Source organism: Abramis brama (assembly GCF_963993115.1).
Source record: "Abramis brama genome assembly, chromosome: 14".
Lineage (NCBI taxonomy): Eukaryota > Metazoa > Chordata > Actinopteri > Cypriniformes > Leuciscidae > Abramis > Abramis brama.
In genome coordinates this window covers 34,813,937-34,829,937 of record NC_139976.1, presented here as the reverse complement: position 1 = coordinate 34,829,937, position 16,001 = coordinate 34,813,937, and the positions used below count along the sequence as shown (strand labels likewise).

The 16,001-nt window shown below is 39.4% G+C and overlaps 3 protein-coding genes across 4 annotated transcripts in view; 1 reads left to right on the top strand and 2 right to left on the bottom strand.

Moving 5' to 3' along the window:
- The window catches only part of LOC311096687 (integrin alpha-X-like), a 569,425-nt gene that overhangs the window by 287,957 nt on the left and 265,467 nt on the right, over nucleotides 1-16,001 (top strand). The gene's annotated exons all lie outside the window — the stretch shown is intronic.
- Nucleotides 3,209-11,342, bottom strand: mazb (MYC-associated zinc finger protein b (purine-binding transcription factor)). Its single transcript, XM_084136017.1, has 7 exons — nucleotides 10,555-11,342; nucleotides 10,210-10,360; nucleotides 8,462-8,835; nucleotides 6,246-6,493; nucleotides 5,418-5,481; nucleotides 4,956-5,127; nucleotides 3,209-4,401 (listed from the first exon to the last, which is right to left on the bottom strand). Exons 1-7 carry the CDS (start codon nucleotides 10,585-10,587, stop codon nucleotides 4,040-4,042), a joined length of 1,404 nt encoding a protein of 467 aa, XP_083992143.1. The 5' UTR covers nucleotides 10,588-11,342; the 3' UTR covers nucleotides 3,209-4,039.
- Nucleotides 14,314-16,001, bottom strand: part of taok2b (TAO kinase 2b) — a 28,724-nt gene continuing 27,036 nt past the window's right edge. For both annotated transcript variants that reach the window (XM_084135981.1, XM_084135982.1), the window contains one exon: nucleotides 14,314-15,291. In XM_084135981.1, coding sequence (XP_083992107.1) covers nucleotides 14,446-15,291 — 846 coding nt within the window. In that variant the 3' untranslated portion in view covers nucleotides 14,314-14,445. The remainder of the gene's footprint in view (nucleotides 15,292-16,001) is intronic.

Below are 16,001 nucleotides of genomic sequence, written 5' to 3'. Positions count from 1 at the left end.
ATATATATATATATATATACACACACACACACAAAAAATAATCACTGCAATAATGATCCAATAATTGACTATTTAAATCCAAACAGCAACTTTTTTTGGGACTGGGCAGTGTATATATACTGTACATCATTATACACACACACACACACACTTAAAAATACCTAATGAGTTTAAATTAATATTTTTCTTATGAAGTTCTCTAGAAAAAGTTAAGTCTAAAATACCAAAATTATGGCAAATTTAACATTTCAACACTTTGTAAAAATAAACATTGAAAAATTTAAATATACATTTTTTTAATGCTTATATTCAAAAAAGACATTGTAACATTTAAACCCCAAATAAAGTAATTAGTCCAGGCTGAGTTTATGGTTTTTGGTGTAACGTCTGAGGGATATCAATGCTGCGTTGTAAGCACTGTAACAATCACTGTCATTTACTGCTTGGTCGCACATGTTGATGTAAATGCTTTGAATTTACACGTATAATGAGAGGACAGTGAAAGGGCACAAATATTGACACCTGCAGTCCTGAGAGCCGACTGGCCACAGTCCAGCGTCCAACAGGAGGTCTAAAGCTCACCACATCTGATCACACCAAAGCGTTTCATGAATTATTGATGTGCTCAAGATAAATTACAACACAGAGAGAACATCCAAGACAAAGACTCTCTTCAGGAAGATCAGAAAGCACTGTGCGGTTCACCGACTTCATTCACTTCCGTGTGTTTGTTCTCGTTTCTCCTGCTTTCTCAGTGACCCCATTTAGACTGATATGGATTATTATTTTAGATGGGCAAATATGATTGGGCGGAAGAGAAGGTCAAGGTCAGATCTGTGCACACACACACACACACACACACTAATCTTGACAATATAAGTCACGTGACCCACAGAGATATGATTACTCCATTTCCTTTTAATAGTCAAAATTACAAAATGATAACATGATCTACATCATCTACAAAATAATAACATAATATCCATGATCATGGTAAGCGTCAACATTTTTGTTTTGCTCTGTTTATAGACATGCATACTGCTGAGAAATATAAAAATATAAATATAAATACATCCCAATATTATCTTACTTTCCTTTTTTACTGGTTCATCGTCGACTATAATTTAAAATAGTTGTAGTGTTTGACAAATTAAATGCGGTAGAGTACAATAAGGCATTGAGATGCATTGCCAGAGCTGTACAGAGATTAGAGGTATTATTTCAGCTTAATGCTAAATTAAAGAGAACCTAAATATGATCTGAAGCTTATAATAACAACTACGTTTCTAGACAGGAAGAACAAATCTCATATTCAAATTAAGCTCATGAATAACCAGATATACCAGTATACAGTACCAACACTAAACTGATCAAACAAATCACTCCAGTACAAAACCAAGAACCAAGACGAGTCTTTTTTTTTTTCCTCCGTCGTTTTTAAACCTTGAGCGTGTGTGAAGTTCAGTTTTCCTTGAGCGTACATGATTAAGCCCTTCTTTAAACACACCATTCACACATTCATAACAGAAAAAAAAAAACAAAAACAAAAAAAAACACAATCTTCTACAAAAGAGCCTTTTGCTGAAAGTCTCAATGGAAGCAGTAACAGCTGCACTCTTTCATTTGACGGCTGCGGCTCAGAAAAAACACACCAGGACAAATCTGAAGGAAAACAGCAAAGCCTTTAAACACTTCTTCCTATTATCTTCCCTCTCTTTGAGGTTCCTAGTTCAGCACCTCCTCATTACACAGGGAAAGTCAGGCAGAGGATTCATAGTTTCAATAGTTCGTGTTCTCCTGTAGACGGAGAATCGGAGGAGGAAAACGTGGATATTTTAAAACCCTACAGTACAGTCATGACCAAATGATTAGACTCACACAAGCATCCTACAATATTTCAGGTTTGATCACGTTTCACACAACATCAACAATTGTACATTCTAAATGTAACCATTTAAGGACAGTCCTGTAAAAGAAGCTAGCAACTAATAGTTAGGTAAATCTGGGTGTTTTTACTATGGGTTTATGAGCGGTCGGCACATCTCAGGCCAGGCTCGATGTCTCGTACGGTTGTTTAAACGAGTGTAATGGTCGTCTGGATAATCAGTGACAGATTCAAAGTCACACAGACACAAACAGAAACAGAGTTTAATTATTTGGCCAGTACCGTACACATATGACTGGATGTGTGAATCTCCAGTTCATGTCCAAAATAATAATAATAATAATAATAATAATAATAATAATAATAATAATAATAAAGGACTACTATTACTACTAGTCGACTGTTGTGATTTTGGCATTGTGACATTATTTTATTGAACTTTTTATATTATTAGTAATGCACATTATTTAAAAAAAAAAAGTTGTTTGTTTTGTACAATTTTTAATCAGCATAAATTAAAGGCAGTGCAGTGCAAAAGCCATGATGTACACTACCATTCAAATGTTTGGGATCAGTAAGAATTTTTTAGAGAAATTAACACTTATTCAGAAAGGATGCATTAAATTGATCAAAAGGTGACAGTAAAGACATTTAAGTTACAAAATATGTCTATTAAAAAAAAAAACCACTTCTTTTGAACTTTCTGTTCAAAGAATCCTAAAAAAAACTGTTTTCAACATTGATAATCAGCATCAAATCATCATATTATACTGATTTCTGAAGGATCATGTGACACTGAAGACTGGAGTAATGATGCTGAAAATTCAGCTTTGCATCACATGAATAAATTACATTTTACAATATATCCACATAGAAAAGAGTTATTTTAAATTGTAATATTATTTCACAAATATACTGTTCTTACTGTATTTTTGATCAAATAAATGGTGAGCAGAAGAGACTTCTTTCAAAAACATTAAGAAATATTTCCGACCCCAAACTTTTGAATGGTAGAAATACTTTACAAATGTAATAATGTATCATTGTTTTGTTTTCAAATTATGGTAAAGAGAATTGGGTGAAGTACTTTCATGCAAATAATGCCACAACGACAAATATTTGAATGGATTTAAAAACAGACTATTTCTTTTCTCGTTCTCTTGATTTTGGAGTGAAATATAACCTGCCATCTGCCATCGTGTTTGCCTTTGCCGGACGCAACTACTTCCTCTTTCATCTCATGCAACCTCTCGTTTTCACCTTTCAGCTCTTGCTTCTGCTTTTTTGTCTTTCAGAGTCACCAGAACCATTATGACTTGTGAATGGATCTTGAGACCAGTTTATGGCGGTGGACATCTGGCAGACAAATAGGAAATCATATTACAGGCAGAAGAAATACAGTAGCAATACACAATCAATCACAGTATCATCAGAGTCCTGCAGCGATGAAAACAGACAAATTGAAAGGGAGAGAAGACGACAACGAAAGAGAAACCAGCGCGATGTGGCCATGGTGATCGTTCACCCGACATTTACTCACCCATATGACTTCCTTTTTCCGTAGAACATAAAAGAAGAAATTTAGCAGAATGTCTGAGCTGCTCTCTTCCATGCAATGAAAATCAACAGCCTCCAAAGCTTCGAGGAGGACAAGAAAAGCTCCATTTTGTGACAGAAAGTCATACGAAATGTGAATAAAAGTGAGTAAATGGACGAACTTCCGCTTTAAAGTAAAAATACTGCCCTCTAAGTCTCTTTTCCCACCTTTATGCCCTGATCCTTCTTGTTAAGCCAAGACAGCCTAGGAAGACTAAATACTAGTCATCCTGCAACCTCAGCAAGACAAGAAAATGTACATATGAATCTGGTTTTGCGAGGGATAAGTGTAAAGCGACTGTCTTAATATGTGCATCGAGAGGTGTTCTTTCAAAACGTTTCATGCTACAGTAGTTGTCATGTATGTGAATGCATGTCATGAAACATGAAAGACTCCCACTCAGAATGCCTTTTTTCACAGTTTCTGCTTCTCGTGGATCTTTAGTGTAATAAATTGTATAAATGGCTGTTTTGAGTCACACGTGTAGTAGCTACTTTTTTTTTAGCTGTGTGTTGTATGTGTGAGCACTAGCGTGTGTGCGCTACAGGCCTGCTCTGCTAGCTTTGAGGTTGCGGGATGATGCTGGAGCAGTCGGTCACCAGCAGATCCACTACCGTGTTTCCGCTCACAAACATCGTGGGTGCCGAGACCATGTTGCACAGGGTGACCGTGCTCCCCGGCACCGCATCGCTGGTGGTGGTGGTGGTGGTGGTGGTGATGGGGCCGGGGTCGCTCACGGGGGAGTTGTGGGTACCCATGTGGCCTTGCAGCTGTGTGGGGGTCTTGCAGTGCACACCGCAGAGCTGACACACCAGGACGCCTCCAGAGCCTGTGGTGCCGAAGCCTCCTCCGCTCTCCTTCCACTCCTGACCGTGGTGCTTCTGAGCGTGAACCCGCAGGTACGTCAGCGTGGTGAAACCTGACGGCGCAAACGTTCCAGAGGTGAAGCGCATTTCATTAGCTGATGACTCGCTAATGATGATTACAACAGACAAGCCGATTATGTAATTTTTTGTTTATGCAATTAGTGAGGTTTGTTGAAATACAATGTTATAACAAACTGAGCATGAAATTACAAAGACTTCACTCATAGACAGACAGACGGACAGACAGATAGATAGACAGACAGAGAGCGATAGATAGACAGACAGAGAGCGATAGATAGATAGATAGATATAGACAGAGAGAGCGATAGATAGACAGAGAGCGATAGATAGATAGATAGATAGATAGATAGATAGAGAGCGATAGATATATAGATAGATAGATAGACAGAGAGCGATAGATAGACAGAGAGCGATAGATAGACAGAGAGCGATAGATAGACAGAGAGCGATAGATAGACAGAGCGATAGATAGACAGAGCGCGATAGATAGACAGAGAGCGATAGATAGACAGAGAGCGATAGATAGATAGATAGATAGATAGATAGATAGATAGATAGATAGATAGATAGATAGATAGATACTCACTGCGGTTGCAGAGGTGGCAGGAGTGATGCTGTGATTGGTTGTGCACCCTCATGTGATCCGTGATGTAGGCAGCAGACAGCAGTTTGCCACAGATGTGACACGGAACCTTCTCTTCATGTCTGATCATGTGAGCGCGCAGTCGGTCCCGTGTGGCAAAGCTCGATTCACAGGTCTGCACCATTTATATTTCATTTAGAAAAAAATATTCACACAAATAAGTAAAAAAAATACACCAAAATGTTTGTATATTTTTTCAGAAAATATTATTATATTGTTATAATATTATTAAAACTTATATATATATATATATAAAATGACTTCAATATTTAGCTCGTATAAATGAAAACAACTAATAATACATATCTCAACCTTTTTTACCTCAGTAATGCATTAAAATCAAGACACGACTTTTTTTCAGTGTAAATTAAAAACAGCATCAGAACACAAAACAAACTTCCATACCGGACATTTGAAGGGTCGTTCTGAAGAATGGACCTGTCTGACATGACTGTTGAGATGATCAGGCCTGTGAGAATGAGTGAGAAACATTTCATTCATAGTCAAATGTTTTTTGTAGAAGCTAAACGCTCTAAGCATAATCTGAGGGCATCTTCAGAACAGTAGGCTGTTTAATTAGTTCTGAATAGGGTTGGGTACCGCTTGAATTTTAACGTTTCCAATTCTGTAAATCGATTCTGATTCTTATAGATTCCTAATTTTGATTCCAATAAGGTTAAAAAAAACCATAGATATTCACATTTATTCTAAGTCTATTCATTCACAGATATTCAAGTGCAGAAACAAATCAAATGTAAAATAACACTGCACTTATTTTTACATTACAAATATAGTTTCAAAAGTTATTCAGTCAAGAATTATTCAGTCTTTTGTCGTTTGATTAATGATATTATAGAGATGGTAGCAGGAAAATGTATGCTGCTGTCACTTTAAGAGCTGCACAGATCCAATATACTGTAACATGCGTTTTCTTTATCAACCGTTTACGTTCACTGAAGAAATAACCGACTGTTTACGAGGATATTTTGACATATTTTTGTATATTTGTTTGTTCAAGTGCAAAAAGACGCGAAAGAACTCAGTTCAGTATCGCACACTAAAACAGTATTTTCGATTCCCAACCCTAGTTTCGAAACGGGTATTAAAATGCCCAATTTCTCCTTGGTTCGGTTCGCTTCGCTTTCACAAGGCAACATTTCGAAACCATGTTTGAGTAAACTGTCCTCTCATTGGTCAGAGTGCACCTGACACAACATCAGAGGCGTGTCCTACCGTGAGAAAGCTTTAGCACAGTGCGGGCACACGTAGGGCTTCTCCACGCCTCCCTGGTGGGATCTGACATGATGGCTCATGCGGTCCTTCCGCTTGAAGCGCTGCTGGCAGATCGGGCAGGAAAATGGCTTCTCGTCCGAGTGGGAGAGCCTGTGTCTGTTCAGGTGGTACACATCCCTGAAGGCTTTCCCACAGGTCTCACACGCGTGGTTTTTACGCACAGGGTTGGGGTTCTGGTTTACTTGCCTCTAAGGGGGAGTAGGGAAATGACAAGATCATTCAACTGTCTGAAGTGGAACTGCACAGCTAGAACATCCAAATAGTCCACCTGTCAAATCACGCTGGCTGCGATTTAATCAAATAAACCTATGCACTACAGGTGAAGCATGTCATTTAAACGTGTTTAAGCGTCTCAGACTGGCTCAGCTCATTTACAGTTAAGACGCTGATATCATTAAGTGATATGGGTAGTTCACCCACGTTCTCTCTTCAAATGCAACCAAAATGTATCAAACAACTTTGGTTTAATAGATTATCCATGCATCTTTTTTCTTTTCTTTTTTTACATGAAATATCATATTAAAATGTGAGTATCAAATATGATCCATCAGGCTTTTGAGGAACATTTATTTGATCATCTTTCGGTCATCATTGTATTATTGTATTAAATGTTTTGCCCCACAATAATAATTTGTAAGATGATATTTAAATGCATAGTTTTATGATCAAAGCTCTAAGGCATATTATTCAGAGGATATACAGTGGAAACTGATAGGCTTTTATGCAAGTAATCTGCTATACTGTTATTAAGATCTCACTGATTTACAAAACAAGCTATCAAATCGCATCATCCTTTTGGCCACATCAATATCAGCATCTGCACAAATTGCATATTTTTGCTCGGTTTGAGCCTCTGAATAAAATTGAGGTGTTTTTCCTTCTCTAGTGTGAACTCCATATTCTCCTGACAGGGCAAGATATGAGCCATAAAAGCCTGAGGTATCAAATATCACAAAAAACTTGCTTAGCTTATGTACAGTTTTGAACCACATAGACACACAGTCAGTGTAGTTACTGGTTCGTTTAGTGTTGTTTTTTCCACCATATGTATACAACCAGCAAACATGAACAGTAATATAATACTGGCTATGTCAGAAATTAATTCTTATCACCTGGATCTGATTTTCAGGGGCATTTACCTTTATGAGCAGTAAAGATGCTGATTTCATGAGTGATCTACTACAGTACACAGTGCAGCGCTTCACTCTGAAACCGACAGAGGCAACACGTCAAAATAAAAGTTTGATGGGTTACCGTTTGCAAAAATGAAGACGTAAATATTGCTACAGTAATTTTACAGTAAAATAAAATTACTTTTAATACCTAATTTATTCTACAGTACAATAGTGTTATTATATTTCTTTGTTTAATATTTGTATTTAATGATTACAAAGAAACAGCAAGAAACAATATTACTTTACCTCTAAATTATCAACATGATCAAAATTTGCATAATCTACAACATGCTTTCTGTTGTTTGATTGATAGGTCATACTATTGTACTGTAAAATAAAAATGTAAGTATTAAAAGTAATTTTATATTACTGTAATAATATGGTACCAATATTTACATCTTAATTTTTACATTTTTACAAACAGTAACTTTTATTTTGAAGCGCTGCACTGTGAGTGTACTGTAAATCACTCTAACATATAAATGACAGTGTGACATTTTATTACGCAAAATACAATTAATTTAAATAAATTCTCTTTTTGAGTAATTGGGATGTTACCTAAAAAATTAACATAATATTCATAATTTTTTTGCCTTAAGCAAAAATAAATCAAGAAATATATCAAATGTTACAAATCAAAAGAGAAGTAATCATAATTCCTCTTTCTATATCTAACATAGCATATTTCTGTTTATATGTCAGCTACCAAGCTTTTGAATTTTTATAATTTAATTATTATATTTATTAGTGTGCAGATAACTCCAATAAGACTCTGAGCTTAATAAAACCTTTTGTTTTCCCTGACCATGGGAATTATAAAAACATAGTCTGCAAAGGTTTGTGCGACCAAGTATAACAAAGCCTTGGAAAAGTTTAGCTTAAACAACTGTATATTAAATTGGTCACAACATTATGTGATTTAATGTATGCCACTGAATGCAGTATCTGAGAACACACACACACACACACACACATGCCCACCTGTACAGGCTCCCCTGTTGTCATGACAACAGCAGCCGGAGGAGGGAGGGCGGTCACAGTGGAAGCCATGCTCTCCATGGTAACATTGTTTCCATCTTGAGTGACCAGGATTTGTGTGTGGGGAAGGGGCAGCACGGCATTAGGGGACAGCGTTTGGGTTTGCTGTTGGGGTATGGAGAGGTGAAGGAGAGAGAGGGGGACTGTGTGTCTTTCTGCACTCTCTTTGGCCACGGTCTCCTGGCTCTGGGAGCCCCCCTTCATGCGGATGCCAGTGTGGACGGACTGATGACGCCGCAGGTTGTAGCTGTTCTTGAACTGCTTGCTGCAAATTGAGCAGATATGAGCCGCACGGGCCGTCCTGGACACTGGCTTCACTGATGGGATGGAAAGTCAAAAAATAGTGTTACTAATCAGTATTAAGACAGTTAAGGTAAAAAAAAAAAAGGTACATTGTCTATTGTCAATAATACATCGATTCATGAAGTACATCTCACACAGAAGTTTTAAAAAACCAAGCAGCTTTCTGTTGGTCAAAGCTGCAAATTAAATTAGTGTGACCAACTTGAACCAATTGCGAAATCTGCATGTGGAAATATTCCTGATCGCACGGATTCCTACTGAACTGACTGGATGTGACGCACCTTTACAAACACACTTTTTGACCTACGACTTTAGGGCAGAAAAGGTTCATTATCTATTGTCAATAGTGTAGCGATGTATGACGCACAGAACTTTTTGACCTATGAATTTGCATGTCCAACTTGAACTCTGCTCGGTGAAATCTTTCCCAGGCGGATTGGATCCCTGTTTAAATGACTGGATTTTGCCTGCAAAAATTGCGTCACTTACAAACTAAGTAGCTTTCTGTTGGTCCATGCGGCAATTCTGCAAGACCAACTTGAACCAGTTGGAAAATCTACATGGGGAAATCTTTCTCCCTCAAGCGAAATTCTCGATTGAGAGGATTCCTACTGAAACGACTTGATTTTGCCTGTGAAAATTCATTAAAAAACAATATATGTGACCAAACCTTTACAGACACACTTTTTGACCTATGACTTCCCAAGAATTTTGGCAACATTTCACAGGCTAAAAAGGTCTAGTGTTGATAGTGTAGTGATGTATTAAGCACAACTCTCAAAGAAAGTCCGTTTTTTCTGTTTTTTTTAAAAGCAGCTTTTTTGTTGGTCAAAGCGGCACATTCATTGCGAAATCTGCATGTGGACATATTTCACCCTAATGAGAAATTCCTGTTCGCACGGATTCCTACTGAAATGACTGGATTTTGCCAGCGAAACATTTGAAGTGGATCAAAAAAGTTAATCAAAGTTGTCCTAAGACAAGAACAGGTATTGTTCAAAATGTATAAAGGTTTTGATCCACTTCAAATGTCGGCTACTGTGTGCATATATATATATATATATGTGACCACACCTTTACAAATACACTTTCTGACCAATGACTTTCCAAGAATTTTGTTGAAATCAAAATTCGTACCTCTATACCAATTTCCATCAGTTCCCCCCACCCCCATTTGCAGGTTTTTTTATGACCGTGTTCCCATTTCTAGAGGTAGGATCTTAAAAATGTAGGGCCTTCGCTGAAGTTAACGTGACTATATTCCAGACAGCCGTTCTACTGCACTGCTCTATGTGATCACAGAGGAACATGGAGCAACCACAGAAAACCTCCAACCCCTCCCAGCCAGCTTCCTCACTCTTCTCCAATCCTCCCTCCCTCTCACCCACCAGGTACAGGGTCCTCATTGAGAGCAGCAGTGTCCACTGTCGATGGAGGCGGAGCTATCTGCTCGTTGGGCGGGGTTTGAGGCGAGGTCGTGTGGACTGGCAGAAGTTCTGATTGGAGGGTCCCCTCCACTTGGGTCTGGGAAGGTGTGGTCTGGGAAAGAACAATCACAAAGTACTAAGTTTGAATTTAAAACTTCAGTGTAGGTAGGTAATAGGTATCACTGAAGTGAACCTCCTCGCAATTTTATTGTAGTAACGTGGTTACAACTTTGTAATAGCATGAATTTCACATCAGTTTACATTTATTTATACACACACACACACACAAACCGTGTTAAATCTCACCTGGAAGAGAAAATTGCTCCACGCGGCATCCATTTTGTTCCACAGCGATGGATATTATAATCAACTACACAATCGTCAAGATTAATAGCGCACAACTGACATGCTTTCAATCGTCTGTAGTTTGCAAATAGTGTTTAAATGTGTTTTTAAACTACTCCCCCAATTACATATTTAATTAACAGCCTTAGATTAACAGGCAATAATGCACACTATTTAGTGTTTAATTTGCTCCTATCCAAGTTTAACCCGAGACATTACAACAACGTGCTATTTATTCATTTGCATGACTTAAAATCCGAAACCAATAATGTTATTCCTACACTCTTACAACATGCATTATAAAACAGCAGTTGAGGCATTTAAACGTTAAATAAACGGTTATACGTCATGCGCTTGACGCATTTTAAATAGTCAAACTTAAAGGTTGCTATGTATAAATCAGTGTTTTTTTCCTCGATCCCCCCGACAGGCCAATCGGGTGTTTGTCGAAGCCTCGCTGTAGGATTCAAGCCGTGACCCGGACGAATAACACTCGAGCCCGGCCGCAGCCCGCCGCTCCACCTCGGCGCTTCAATTCACAGGATGTCATCTTTCTTTTTTTATCGCGCGCACTCTCTCTCTCTCCCTCCCACCCCTGTCTCTTTCTTCCTTTTCTTTTTTAATTCCTCTTTCTTCTACCCCCTCCTCTCCTTTTCCTCTCTCCGCTATGTCCCAGTTGTTCTTAAAGGGATGGATGGCTCTCTCCCCCTCCTATTTCCGTCGCTTTCCTCCTTCCTCTCGGAAAATGAGCCGACAGAAATACAGGAACAGCATCGCGCTGTTGGCGTCACATGACCACAGTCTGTTGACCGAAACAAAATGACCTCTAGAAATGAATCTGCACTGCGTTCATTTATATATATATATATTTAAAAAAAAAATGTAAACACGTTATCAGATTATTTGCTTTGCAGTTTTTTCTTTGTTGGTTAAAGATACTGTTTGGTTTTTATAACCTTACAAACCCAAAGAGGATGTGTGTAGCTATTAATATTAATTCCATATCCATTTTTTTTACATGAATGTAGGCTACATCATTTTATTTTATTTATATTTATAAAATCGTACTTTGTGTCAGTCTCTTCAAATTAAATAAATGATTGAATGAAAACGCAGTAAGCTCGAGCGCGTCTTAAAGGGCACGTCGCAATGACGTAGAGGATTTTTCACGGATTTGTTATTGATGCCAGACATCAATGTCGGATATAGTGACGATTAGATGTTTCTAAATGTAATACCTCCGAATAATTTAGGAATGATTATATTTTTTCTATACTGAACAAAATGTGTAAAGAACAAAATCAAAACGAGACAAATCCACGTTAATATCAATTTATTGTCATTTAAATTGTTTTGCGTTTATTTTTTTTCCACGTGTTTTCTCCCTTCAAGCCAGAAACGGCTTGATTTCAGAAATGAATTTTTCAAGAAATGTCCTCTCAGAAAAACCTCCACTTTGACCCAACAACCTGTTTCACAGCCAACACATACATACACAGATGATAGACAGATAGAGTCTATCTCTACAATTCACTCCAGACTAACTAGGAGAGCCTCCTTTACCACCGTACATGGATCCAGACTAGTTTGACCTGCCCGTGGACTTGCTTTTGCAATATAAGCTATAACATTCAACATTATAATGGGATCACTGTCCTAAAATCATGAAGTAACATCACACCATATCTCACAAACAAGTCAGTCCATTCAATGGTACAATCTCATTGGCCCTCCAAACACTATATCTGACATCCTCAATACATTAGAAGTTCTGCATGCACTGTTTTACTTTAAACCAAGCATAAAGTAGTAGGTTATACAGAGAGAGATATCAGAGCTGGTGTTTCTCGTTTGATTTTGGAGTTCATCAAGTTCCACTTGTGTTCTTCTTGGATATCTCTGAATGCATCTGTGAAAACACAGCCTTGGCGATGCACAGCTGAGTATCTGTTGAATGCTCTCTTCAATGTCAAACACACTTTGCAGTATCCCACCCGTCCCAAGATCAGAGAACACTGCAACACATTTTATACACACACAAGCACGCACGCACGCACACACACACACACACTCAGCTTAAATCTAGACAGAAACACAGCTATAGCAGCCGCAACATTTCCCCCAAAGTTCTTCACATCTTCATTGTAGTAAAGTGTTTTCCATCATATGACGACTTACTGCACCTGCCTGTCTCTGGAGAGTTTCAATAAATGCACCCAACCTCTCAACATTCAAAATAATACACAATGATTCAGTTCTTTCCAAAAGATTAGTGATTGTAACTCGTTGTAATTTAATCAAGTCTGTTTTTATTGTCTAGGATATGAATTAAAGGATGCTTACCCAAGTGAATAAGCCAGATCTTCCTTTAAATCATTTCTTTTTTGGTGTGTTTGTGTACAAAAGTGGCAATATTACCAGACCGCATCCCATTCAGCGAATGCACACACTCAAAATGACTATAAACCATTGTTAACACACTAGACCAGATTAAGCACATTTTCTTGCTTTTAAAAAGTACAACCAGATGCTTTGAGAAATTTTAAAAATGTTGTCATGATGACATCAAACATGGTGACATCAAACATGGTATCATGAGTTACGCCATCCACTCCAGATCCAATTTCTACAATTAAATGTTAGGTCTATTCTGTTCATATGGTTTTTTTTTTTATCAAAATGGCAATAGTCATAATTACTATAGAAAACTGTGGACACAATGCTTCAACACTTTAGATACTATATATTTATATATATATATTTATATATACACATTAAAAGATCCAATTGGTGGGAGAATTACTCAAAAAGTCCATGGCTGCATCCAAAACTGCATACACTCCAAGTAGGTTCGCCTTTTGAATAAGTAACTTACATTAACCTTACATTACTTGAATAAGTAATACATTTTTTTTTATGAATGTTATCCGGAAGTACTACATTTGTCATGTGACCTACCAGCATCAGTTGCGTCCGTTCACTGCCATTCCCAAATCCTCTCCCGTGGCCTCATGGGATAGTAAAGTGTCCATCATATGTGCACTTCATAATCTCGCCGGACGTCGTACTGTTTTATGAATATTGTGAATTCGGACATACTACTACGGCCACGTTCTGTTTTTCACCTAATATATTAGGGAAGTATGCAATTTTGGATGCAGCCAATTTTGTAAAGGTAGGTGCGGTCACATTTACCATTGCAAGGCGAAATTTCACAGGCGAAAATCCAGTCGTTTTAATAGGAATCTGCGCATTAAGGAGTTTCGCATAAAGCAAAAAAAAAAGAGTAAGGCGACAAAGTTCCACACGTAGTGCTGACCAACAGAAAGCTGCTTAGTTTGAAAGTGACTTCTGTGTGAGCAGTGCTTCATACATCGTAACGCTATTGACAACAGACATCAACCCTTTTTTTATCCGTGAAATTTCCCTTAAAACTTCGCTAACGTGACCGCACCTTTACATCTCAAATGTGACTGGATAACATATGAATACAAATGTATTTACTACATTAATCTCATGCACTGGAGCAACTCCCATAGATGTAAATGTATTCATAAAGTCTGACTGACATAGAACTTTATAAACATTCTGTGTTCGTACTGTAGTGTGTGTGCATGTACAAATTCTCCCCATCACACTAAAGAAGTCGCACAACATCCCTTAAAGATGTCTAGAAGGCAGTGGTGATTTTCCAAGCCAGTTTCCCCTTATTCTTTTTTTTACAAAAAAACCCCAAAACAACAACGAGCAGGGAAAACAAAACCAATAGGACAAGTAAAATGTGCTCTCACTCGTATTGTAATGGCTTGGAGGAATTCAATAAAGCAAGCCCGACCTCCTTACTCCGTTCCCTTAAGAGTAGGAGAGGTGGGATCCGTTGGAGATGTGCGAGGTGACCGAGGTACTACGGCTGAGGACTCCTTCTCCACCACCAGACCCTCCTGGGCCTCCGCCAGATGCGGTTCTGCGCAGGGGCTGCGGGCTGTTCCTCAACGCCATCAGGCTGGGACCCCGAACCACCAGCCCTCCGCCTCCACCACCTCCTCCGTAGACTCCTTGAGAAACCGACGACGACTGGGCGGCGGAGGACGACAGTGTGATGGAAGGCGGTGCGGGAGGAGGAGGAGGGAGGAGAGCGAGGGACTGGGAGGAGGAGCGGGAGGGAAGGTGGTGGGAGAAGACGTGGGGGTGTGCGAGATCCCCCCTGCTCCCTCCGCCCCACTCCTTCTCTTTCTCCCGCTCCCTCTCTCTATCCCTCTCTCTCTCCCTGTACAGCTGTGGCGTGCTCTGGTGATGGTAGTGCTGGGGAAGGTGGTGCCGGTTGTGATGGGAGGACGAGGAGGAGGACGAAGATGAAGACGAGGACCGGGAGGAGTGGTGCAAAGGCCCGTCTCGCGGTAATCCCAAGGCGTGGGAGACGGACGACGAGGAAGAGGATTCGGCTCGGCTCGGACCCCTGCGGGAGTGGGGATGCGGCGCCCCGCCGTGACTCCAGTGGCCGGACGGACGGGGGGTCTGGCTAGACGGGTAGCCCTGCTTGGGATGAGCCTCGGAGGGGATGCCCGTCAAGGCCAGGCTACTGAATCCCAAGCGGAGGCTCTCAGAGTCGAAGGCCTCGATTTCGGACGCCTGGCGTTCCAGGAGGGAACGGATACGCTCCGAACGCTCGTTCTGCAGGGTCAGCATCTCCTCCTCGATCTGGAGAAAGAGATCCATGGATGTCAGAATTGCACTTGTACAAGAGTGGTCCTCAACTGGCGGGTCATGACTAGGGGCTAGACCCTATTTACTGGAGCATGAGGCCCACTGAAATACTGTTCCCAAGTAAAACATTACTGATGAATCATTGTCTAATGATGGAGATAACCGCATACCAACCTGATAATTGTACATCCCAAAAATTAATTAATGGAAAAGGACATTGCATATGGAACTCTTTCGAATTAAATTAATTACTTGTTTTAAAGGGGTGGCTGAGTATGATTTCAATTTTCTAACTTTAGTTGGTGTGTAATGTTGCTGTTTTAGCATAAACAAGATCTGCAAAGTTACAACGCTCAAAGTTCAAAGCAATTGAGATATTTGCTTTTAAAGAAATCGTTTTTTAAGGACTACAATAAATGGCTGGTAGAGACTACACGACATTCCTCCCGGGTTAGTGACATCACCAACCCTAAAATTTACATAAACCCCGCCCCCGGGAACACGCAAGCAGTGCTGAGGAGAGGAAGAGTTGTTGTAGTCGAGCACATTTGTGAGTCTGCTCAAGCTGTCGCATCCGTCTTTTCACATGCAATAGAAAGTCCCTCTGTGTGCATCTCACAACAGTTCCTATATGAGCGATTTATAGATTATCATGACAGAATATGCTAATTGAAGATAGGTAACTCCACATCAGCAACATAAAT